Genomic DNA, 11,227 nt, shown 5'->3' with positions numbered 1-11,227 from the left:
CAGGCGAAGACGTCGGGCTCAGGTGTACGGAATTGGAGGGATCCGTTGGGAGATTCGCATTTGTTGATATTAAAACAACAATATTCACTTATGGGAGGACTATCATTAACTTCTCCTTCTTCTTCTTCGACCGGATTCTTCATCGATACTTTCGCAGCCATATCTCAATATTTTTTACTCTCACAGATGACAGCTTATTTATAACCCCAGATTAATAGACAGATATTAAACCCTAATACATTATCATAAAACTATTTCCTTTTCCTTTCTTCTTCTTATTTTCTTCCTATTCTGATATTTTACCGTTAATCTATTACACATTTTTCAATATTTTAATTTAATTTAAATGTATAAGAAATTGAGAAAATTTATATGGAATAAGATCTTGTTTTGGGCGGCAGATTCAATTGTTCACATTTTAATTAAAAACTTTCAGAGGTCTGCCTCACTAATAAATGAGAACTCTCATATATGTTATGTATGTTGATGAATTCTAAACATTGAATTCTACTTCTTCATCAGTCATTCAACAATCATTCTCATAAAGAATGGATCGGAGAACATTTAATCGAGAAATATTCCAGCCTATATAAGACTTAGATGTTCTCGTGAGGGCGATACACATTTAGACTCTTTTAACAATCTCACAAAAAATGAGAAACCCTCCAATGAATTGGGAAGAAATACTGAAAAAAAAAATCACAAAATGGTAGGCATGACATTTGTGTATAAAGAAAGAAAAATTCTCTTATAAGAGAACTTGTATAAAAAAACTTTTACGAAAAATGATGATGATACAACTAAAACAGGCGGAATAAGGCTGACTGAGAAAAAATAATTGAAGATAACTACATAATGGAGAAAATGAGGAAAAATCTCCACAACTAACAAAGTGATGATAGAAAGAATGAAATATAATGATTTATTCTAGAAGAATAGAAGAAAATAAAAAGAAATTCGTTTAAGTGCATATGGTGGTGTACTTATATTAATTTTACATTGAATAATTAGAATTTTGGACATCACACTATTTTCTACTTTCACATGGAACAATTAGATATTTTGGACATCACATTTTGTTAACTTTCCACGTGAAACAATTAAAATTTTGGATATCACATTTTTGTTAACTTTTATGTGGAACAATTAATTTGATTTTTAGAAGTCACACTTTTGATAATTTTCACATTGAACAATTAAATTTTTGGACATCACAGTTTTGTTAACTTTAACGTGAAACAACTAGATTTTTAAAAATTATACTTTTGTTAACTTTCACATGGAATAATTAGTTTTTTGAAAATACACTTTTATTAACTTTCACGTGAAATAATTCGATTTTTGGAGATCACACTTTTGTTAACTTTTACTTGAAACAATTAGATTTATCATAAATTTATGGTAACTAAAGTTATGATTTAATTATAATTGATTTTAATTCCATCTTATGTAATTTTTTTTCTTACAATTGTTAATGAAAATACAACATTTGTGTATCATTATCATTAATGAATGCACACTTATTTTAAAAATAAAACAAAAGTAAATATGTTGTCTAAGTGCAAATGTTGCACTTTTTTTTTTTTTTTTTTTTTTTTTTTTTTTTTTTTTTTAACTTTAGTGTGAAACAATTATATTTTTGAAAATCACACTTTTATTAACTTTTACGTAAAAAAAATGTAATTTTTGGACATGTTAACTTTCACGTGAAACAATAACATTTTTAAATATCATACTTTTGTTAACTTTCACCTGAAACAATTAAATTTTTGGCGATAGATCACGAGTTTTTTATTTTTATTTTTATATTGAGAAACTAATTTATGGTAACTCAAGTTATATTTAATTATATTGATTTAATTCAATATTTATTATATAAGCAATATTTTTGTATAACTAATGTTAATGAAAAACACAACAATATATTATAATTGTTAATGAAAATACACAGCATTTGTGTATCATTGTCGTTAATGAAAACACACTTATTTGAAAGAAAACAAATAAAATTTACATAATGACTTTCTCATAATTGAATCACAATGTTAAGAATTGTCAGAGATGATACAATTCCATATTGAAAACTTAACTTGATAATGAATAAATTAACTCATCAAATATCTCATTAAGAATCCCTTAAAGAATTTATATAATTAAGGAAGTTACTAAGTCCCTAACCAAATTCAATCATAAGCAATTCTAGCATTCCAATTATAAGGAAGGGTTAGAGATAATTAATATGTGACTAATTTCATTTCATCTCTTATATAGAAGATTTACAACATTACATAAGAAAGAGGAAAGTTGTCATATAATATATTTGTGACCATATAATATATTTGTTAAAGATTCAAATACATTTTTGTATCTTTCATCAGTCCTATTACTATTGAGAATATTTTTTCTTCAAATTAATAATGAAAGTATTTATGATCACAATAGGACATTGTATTAATTGGATCAAATTATGTGTTTTGGTTACTCGATTTTCTATCACATTTTTATTTAGTAGCTGGTCGAAGTAGTTCAAGAATAATACAAAATGTTTTTTTGTACTTGTATTGTTAGAGATTAAATGAGAAGTTGATGTTTTGAAGAAAATAAAACCCATTCATTTAGATTATCATACTCATTTTGGATTATGGTGTATTCAATTTTTTCAACTAAATATATAGATATATGCGCTTATACTACATAATTTTTAATCAAAATTTTTTCATATCATTTACTATATATGGACGGGGCATAAATCAGAAATACGGAGCTTAAACATAATGTAAAAAAATAAATAGAGGATTTGAACTTAATGTAAGAAAAAAATTCAAAATAAAAATAAGGTTAGAGATAATTGAATTCAGGACAAAAAATGTATTAAAACTATTACTAGGATATTATATATTTTTATCTTAAAAACTACTACTAGCTAGGATATTATATATTTTGAATTTTTACTAGGCTTAAACCCGACATAATTCCTTCATAAATTCATTTTAAACGCATCTTATTATAGAATCCACTCTCAAGTCCATAATGGAAGAACACATTTTTCCATACTCAATCTTGATGAACTACATTATTCTCATACTAGAACATTTGGTTGGATATTTGTGTTACATTCCAAATGTTCAACATATTAAATCAAAATCCGCTTTCATAGGAAAGAATGGGTATGGGTATGTACGTGCTCATTGGATTCCTACAAATCAAAATGGATAATTGGTTTATGAAATTGAAAGTTTATTTTGTAAAATTTATAATAATTTTTTTGTTCTTTTTTTTTACTAAATGTTAACGAGCTCTATCCTAAATTATTCACTAAATTGTCTTATTTTTTCCATATGTTTAAAACATATCTTATAATTTAATAATTATTTACATGTTAAACTAGTTAGTCATGTTTAATATATAACATGAAACACGAGTAGGGATGACAACGAGTTGAATACCTATCATATCCGTTAGGTATCCTATACGCCGGGTAGTGAAGTACCAATCTCTAAACTCAATTTTTATTTTACTATTCGATCCCGACCTCAAACCTGACAGATATCTTTATTTATATCCCACTCTGATTCGTCGGGTATTCGATTCTCAACGATTACTCCATTACCCGATTAAAAATTTGAATTTTTATTTATTTTTTTTTAATTATACTAAATGTAAAAATAAAAATATTACTTACTTACATAATTATATTGTAAAAATAAAAAAAATATAATTATATTTGTGAAGATTAAAAAAAGTTAAAAGGGATATTTGAATAATCATTGTGAACTAATAATCTTTGTTTTAAGAAAATTAAAATAATATTGAACTTGAAGTTTAAAAATTAAGACTGAGTAATGAGGAAATATTTTGTTATTAATAAAAAAGAATATTAAAAGTCATAGGGAAGAAAATTAAAATTATGTTACATAAAGTGTGAATATGAATAAAATAAATAATATATTTATTATAAATTTGTAATGATTATGTGTAATGATGTAGAATTAAAAAAATTATTTTAAATTTTAACAAAAATATATATATATATATATATTATTAATATTAATATTTTGGTATAAGGTTTGAGTTTTAAATCTCTTTGTCCCTGATTTCGAATCCAATCATCGGATACACACAGATATGAAGTATACCGGGTAGGGATGATAATGGGTCATCTACTCGACGGGTAGGTAAGTATCCATCCCCGAACTCGATTTTTATTTTACTACCCGAACCCGACCTCGACCCCGAACCCGACTTCGACCCCGAACCCGACAGATATCTCTACTTCTATTCCTATTCTCGATTTGTCGGGTACCCTATCCCCGATGGGTACCCCATTACCCGATTAAAAATTATAAAGATTGAAAAAAAGAAACACAACTTTAATAAATAATTTTAAATTAGTAATATATAAATGTTAAAAATACAAATAAAAAAATTACTTACCTACATACTTATTTTTGTAAATTTTGAATAAAATAAACTAAAGTGAAGAAAAATTAGAATGAAAATTGAAAAAATATATTAGAGATTAAATATGAAGAAAATGAGAGAAAAATAATATTTTGTTATTAAAATAAAAGTTGAAGTTAAAAATTAATATAAATAAATATTCTTTTTGAGAATATAAGAAATTTAAAATGGGAGTGTAGTGTATTTATGACGATGTGGATACGATCAAATTAAATGATATATTTATAATATAATTGTTACGATGAAATATTTAAAAAGTCACACATGCATTAAACTTTAATAAAAAAAATAATTTTAATATTAATATAATCGGGTTTGGGTTTCACAAACTCCCCATCCCCGACCCTGTACCCGACCGGGTATCTTCTCCTCTCCCCATATTCGACCCTGACTATCGGATACCCACAGATATCGGGCATAAAGTACCCATTGCATCCCTAATACCGGATATTCATTGTCATTCCTATACACAAGTGGTCATGAAAGGCACAAGAGTATTTTTAATTTAATAAAATTTATTTATTTTTTAATTAAAAAATATATTAATAGATTATTTAATAAATATTTTTATTAAAGAAATAATATTTATAATAGAGATAAAAAATAAATATAATATATGCATAAAATAAATATTTTTTAATTATATGTATTAATATTTTTAAAATTATAAATTAATATATATTTATAATATATAAATATAATAATCATGAAAATATATATAATTTATTTTAATATATATATATATATATATATATATATATATATATTTGAATCAAATTAATATCGTAAGAATAATTATTAAGAGATATAATATAAATATAATTAATTAAAAAATTTAATGTATTAATGAATATAATGAAAAAGTAAATTAAAATTTAAAGTAATTAAATAAAAGATATTTATCTTCAAGAAGCGTAAAAACAAATTATATATTTTTTTTGAATATTTTTGTATTTTAATACAAATAATTTAGCGGAAAAATAAATTTTGAATATATATTTTTATTTTAATATAAATAAATTAACGTATAAATAATTTTTGAATATATTTTTCTATTTTAGTATTTAGCGGGATAAATAATTTTTGATTATATTTTTCTATTTTAATAATAATAAATTAGCGGGATGAAAAGATACAAATATTTTTGAAAATAATTTTAAAACTAAAATGTAATTGCATATTGTATTTATGTTTATTAATTAATATATATTTATTTGAAAATATATAATAAAATTCAAATAAGGCATTATAACTCCTACAACAACTGAAAAAAGGGATTATTTGAAAATATAAATAAAGACTATCACTTCACTCTTCTCTGCGTCTTCTACGAAAATTTCTGGTCTTTCTCCCCCAAACGGTACGCTCTGTTCTTAAATTTGTTTGTGTAATCATTGTCTTACATCGCATTCTCGAAATCGCCTTGTTTTTTTCCATCTGTTTACTGATCGGTTTTAATTTGCATGTTAGACTAGAGTAGTGACGTTGATTTGATTAACTGCATGTTGTCTCAAAAAAGTTCATACGAAAATGAAATAGTTTGTAGGAACTAATGAATCTCTAGTACTCACTTGAACTATCGTCTATCCATCACCAACTTTTTTCAGATTTTACTCAGGTGTGTCCAGCATCTGGGTTTGTTGGTTTTTGTGTTTATTTTGTCGTTATTTGATTTTTCACCATGTTTAGGGTTTATAGTTTTCCTTTTGCTTTTACTTCAGATCACCCTGTCTTTTGATCCTTGTGTATATACGTTTTTTGTTGGTCTCTTCTGTTGTAACATCTTTTAGTCTCAATGGATTTAGTTACTTTGCAAGTAAATTGACAATACAGGTTTCTTTTCTCAAGGATTAAGGGAATTGCAGATATATTTTGTTAGTCTGTTTTGGATCTTGTTGATTTGCAGATAGATAGATAGATAGATAGATATATACTTAACATTAATCTCGGTTATTATCTTGATTTTGAGGAAGATATTGCCACTGTTTTCTAATGTCAGTTACCTGTGCATTTAGACCTTACATGATATGCTTTGATGGGTCCTTAAGATTAGGAGTCAATTTAGTAGTGCAGTTCAAATACCACCCAAGTATTTTGAACATCATGAAATAATCCCATCTCAAATAACACAATGAATATTGCATTTTGTCACCTATTAATTGTTTATGCTCTTGCATGTCATCATTTGAAGTGATTTAAGTCAGGATTTTTAGTGCACCCTCACATACATCAATAATGACCCACATTATTTTTCTGCAGAAAAAAAAAAGAGTCTTAGAAAAATAATGGCACCAATTAATCCAAGGACTGCAAAAGCACTTAGTGCAATGAGGGATCTGGGTATCCCTGAGGAAAAAGCAAAACCAGTATTACAGAAACTTTTGAAAATTTATAAAAGAAATTGGGAATTTATTGAGGCAGAAAATTACAGAGCCCTCGCCGATGTTATATTTGACGATGATGAAGCACAGGTCACTCCTGGAAATAATGATGTATGTTTATGTTTCTCATCTTTTGTTAAGATCTTTATCTGCATAAGTTATTGAAAGATTGGGTCTTTTTCTCTTCTATATTTTTTATGGTTAACATGTTATTATTTTGAAGGTGAAGGAATCTGAAGCCGATGAGACTGAAAGACCCTCGAAAAGATTATGTATAGAGTATACAGATAACACTAGCCTCTCAGCGGGTGAAAACCATCATTGGACAAGAAGCAGAGGAAAACAAGCATTAAAAATACAGGAACCACCGTTCAAGGCTTTTCAAAAAGGTGCGTCTAACAGAAGTAAGCTAGTTTTCAGTAACATGATCTGATTAAGTTTGTACTACAGCAGGCTACAGGAGCAATGTCAAGGGCAAGGGAAAGGGCAAGGCAACTCTTACAGATGAAACTGGGCTGGAAGAAGATGAAGAAATCACTGATGGCACGGTCCGAATGATTCTTCCAGTTTCTGTGATTCATCCAGGTGCATTTAATGAGATCTCATTCGTTAGACTGCTCATACTTATTTGCCCTTTTGGGGACATTGAAACCGTGCTCAGGGATGCAGTTATAATTTATTGATTTTTTTATTTCTAATCTCAGAAGCTTCATCACGTAAGGAAAATACAGTTAGAAGAAGGGCAGCTTGTCCAGAATCAGTCATTATTGACGCAGTTAAAATTCATGAAGATGGAAAGCAAAATGAGAAGGCTGCAAATCTTGTGGATGACCCTTGTACTGATGTAGAAATAGCTGCCTCATCCTCTGGAGAGGTGAAAATTTATTTGAGTTGTAATTCTGCTATTAGAAGATCTGATTTCCATATGCCTAGTTTTGATGCTGTTCTGAAAATGGTGGAGGATAAACTCCTCACATCCTACAATATCGTGGACCAAAGTTTCTCTCTGAAGAATGTTATGAGAGATATGTGCAACTGTTTTCTTGAACAAGGAACAAAATCGGAAAATTATGTTGTAGAAGCTTTTGGTTTATCAAAGCATACCGGCAACATAGCTGCGAATGAAGAAAATGTCTCTGAAAGTTACAAATCCATCCATCAAAAAGATAATCTGAGCTCCCATCACGACTATGATGTTGCCAAAGGGCATGAAAGAGCAGTAATTACACTGGTGAATGAGGTGAATGATGAATGCCTGCCATTGTTTAGTTATATTCCCCGGAACATGGTCTTTAAACGTGCAAATGTGGGCTTCTCACTGTCCCGACTTGGTGATGATAAGAGTGGTGCATCATGTTCAGGAAATTGTCTATCAGCGTCGGTACCTTGTGCCTGTGGCCCCGGTGGTCATTGTGCATACACCATAGAGGGTCTTGTTAAAGAAGACTTTTTAAATGAGTGTATCTCTATGAATCGTGATCCACAAAAGAACTGTCCACAATGCTACTGTAAGGAGTGCCCACTTGAAAGATTTAAAAATGAGAAAATCTTGGAACCTTGTAAAGGTCACTCGATAAGGGAATTCATAAAAGAATGCTGGAGGAAATGCGGTTGTAGCAAAAAATGTGGAAATCAGGTTGTGCAGCGTGGCATAACGATCAACTTGCAGGTTAGAATAATATACATTAAGGGCATCCATACATAATAAATAATATGACTTTGATTTCCCTCTCATTATTGTTTGCATCCTTTCTTTATAGGTTTTTATGACCCCGGAAGGCAGAGGATGGGGCCTTCGAACATTGCAGGACCTTCGAAAGGGGGCTTTTGTATGTGAATATGTGGGCGAAATCTTGACAAATGAGGAGTTTTATAAGCGAGCGTCAGCCAGAGCAAATAGTGAAGAAGCACATGCATACCATGTTTTGCTTGATGCAGATTGGTCATGTGCAGAGAAACGTATCTTAAAAGATGAAAAAGCTCTATGCTTGGATTCTAGTCGTTATGGGAACATTTCAAGGTTTATCAATCATAGGTAAGTTCCATATGAACTGTGACTATTATCATGTTATGTACGCTGCCTATTTATTTCATGTTATATTGTGTTAGATGTTTCGATCCCAGTCTGGTTGGGATACCAGTGGAAGTGGAGACACCCAATCATACTTATTATCATGTATGGTATCTTCTTCTTCCTTTATTCACATCAATATATATCACTTATGTGGAGACTCGTAGTTCTTGGGTAGAGCACAAGAATTCATGTTCTCATGGTCACGAGAGTTTGAGTCTTCAAACCGGGACCATTTACAAAAATAAAAAATATACATATCACTTATCTGATTTCCTCAATTTATTAATGCCCGGTTACTCTTTTCCCGCAGCTTGCTTTCTTCACGACAAGAGAAGTGAAAGCATTCGAGGAATTGACCCGGGTAAGTTGTTATTGATAATTGTCACTACCATAGACTGTTGTACTGTTATAGGTAATTAAAATAAAGTCTAATAAGTAACATATCTTCTAAATTGGTAACATATCTCTTAATTTGTAGATATTTGGAAGATTTTTAATCTTTGACCCGATATGTATTTTAAATCCATATATCTTGATTTTCAATGAATTCCCGATTAGACACCTTCCTTGTGAGATTATTTGAATTTAATTTTTGAATATTTTCATATTGAATTTGACATTGAAACCTTACATGCAAGTGCAATTTTGTGCAGGATTATGGGATTGATTTTGATGATCACGAAGATCCAACAGTCAAGGCCTTTAAGTGCGAATGCGGCAGCAAGTACTGTCGAAATATTAGACGCAAGAGAAGTAAGTTGTTCCCTTAGTATTGTTTCTGTAATCCCAACATTGATAGAAGAAGTTGCATTAATTTGATTGTTATAGGCATGACAGTACTTTTTTTTTATATATATTTTTTTACATTCTGGAATAGGATCTAAATCAGAACAATGAAGATGAAGCATTTTGGTCATTGAACTGCAAGTCGTCTTGCCGCGATTGATGATGATTTGGAGCATTGTTTTTTATGTTAATATACACAGAATTGCGGCGGAAAACACAGAATTTATTTTGTTTGTGGAAGAAGTACCATTCTTACAAATACAGTTTTAAGTTATTAATTTCTAATTATACATGTTCTTGATGATATTTCTAGTCTCTGCTTTTAGGTCTTGTGAATATGTGTCTCTGCTCTGTTGATGACAGTGATTATGTGGATCTTAATAACTTTGGATATTGCATTTGGCTACTATATAGGATCACTCTCCTCTTCTAATCACTCTGAAAGGTCACTAAAATTGATATTTTATATACTTCAAAATAAATTCATTAGAAATTTATTTAAATTTCTCTCTATATTTATTATTTCATTTTCTAATATATATTACTAAGTGGTGAATTTTTTAAGAACAAAACAATATAAGTATAATATTCCAATTAGTCCCTTTACTTGCCTTAATAGTTGAGTCATGTTAAGAATCTGATAATTCTTTTAGTGTCTTCTCATATATTTTTTTATATATTTTTTTTAAAAACCCAAAGAGAACGAGACCTAGAGAAAATAAAACCCAAAAATACCCTAAACCCGAAAGGAATATGTACTTGCGACACAACCACCCATGTGTTGGGATATTAAGTGTTTTAAGCAAGCACATAATTCTAGAATCTCTAGGCATAATTGATAAAATCAAAAAACTGTATTATTCATGAAAAATACCTGTTGATGCGTGTATCGAGTTAGACCCGGTGCCCGGTGGTATAATACGAGCCTGTTAGATTCTCTTGAAACGTCGGACTACAAAGGGGCTCGCAATCAATATTGCTTGGTTAGAAGATGGACAGTGTCGTGTACCACACAATACTTTTCAAGTAAACTAATATTGGTGCGCATACTTCTGTCTATTAATTCAAAAGGTAATTGTTCTGTTACACTATTTATTTCACATATCCATCATATAAATAAGCTCTAATATATTTAAGGAAAGACCTGGAAGATACACAAATAGTATCTTTCTCCTTAATTAACCTTTTAATTATATATTATTCTTTAAAATCTTAATTCTATAATTAACAAATCTAATTATATATATATTATTTATTTCATAAATAAATAATAAATTTTAAAATCTTAATTCAATAATTAAACCCTATAATTAATATTTTATTATATTTTATAAATAAATCATATTATTTATTATTATTAATATCTAATATATATTAATAATCAACCATTATTTCATTGATATAATCTTATAACTTTCTTAGCGTGTGATGATCTAATTATAATAACTATGTTTAACATTATTAATTGTAATTAATTTTTAACAAAATATTATGATTCTAAAAAATAATTGAATTAAATTATCTT

The 11,227-nt window shown here is 28.6% G+C and overlaps 1 protein-coding gene across 1 annotated transcript; it reads left to right on the top strand.

Moving 5' to 3' along the window:
* Nucleotides 1-6,746: 6,746 nt before the first annotated feature.
* On the top strand, nucleotides 6,747-10,135 carry LOC124924934 (probable inactive histone-lysine N-methyltransferase SUVR1). Its single transcript, XM_047464916.1, has 9 exons — nucleotides 6,747-6,953; nucleotides 7,066-7,231; nucleotides 7,296-7,427; nucleotides 7,547-8,511; nucleotides 8,603-8,877; nucleotides 8,952-9,018; nucleotides 9,227-9,277; nucleotides 9,570-9,669; nucleotides 10,029-10,135. The coding sequence occupies exons 1-9, from the start codon at nucleotides 6,747-6,749 to the stop codon at nucleotides 10,133-10,135; spliced, it is 2,070 nt and encodes a 689-aa protein (XP_047320872.1).
* Nucleotides 10,136-11,227: the final 1,092 nt, after the last annotated feature.

The sequence above is a fragment of the Impatiens glandulifera genome, chromosome 2 (genome assembly GCF_907164915.1).
Source record: "Impatiens glandulifera chromosome 2, dImpGla2.1, whole genome shotgun sequence".
Classification (NCBI taxonomy): domain Eukaryota; kingdom Viridiplantae; phylum Streptophyta; class Magnoliopsida; order Ericales; family Balsaminaceae; genus Impatiens; species Impatiens glandulifera.
This window is presented reverse-complemented; position numbering and strand designations above follow the sequence as displayed.

What these genes read in the sequence shown, in the direction of transcription:
- LOC124924934 (XM_047464916.1), top strand. Translation starts at nt 6,747, where the DNA reads ATGGCACCAATTAATCCAAGGACTGCAAAAGCACTTAGTGCAATGAGG. An exon ending in TCAAGGTTTATCAATCATAG is followed by an intron (nt 8,878 to 8,951) that starts GTAAGTTCCATA and finishes ATATTGTGTTAG; the next exon opens with ATGTTTCGATCCCAGTCTGG. An exon ending in CATTCGAGGAATTGACCCGG is followed by an intron (nt 9,278 to 9,569) that starts GTAAGTTGTTAT and finishes AATTTTGTGCAG; the next exon opens with GATTATGGGATTGATTTTGA.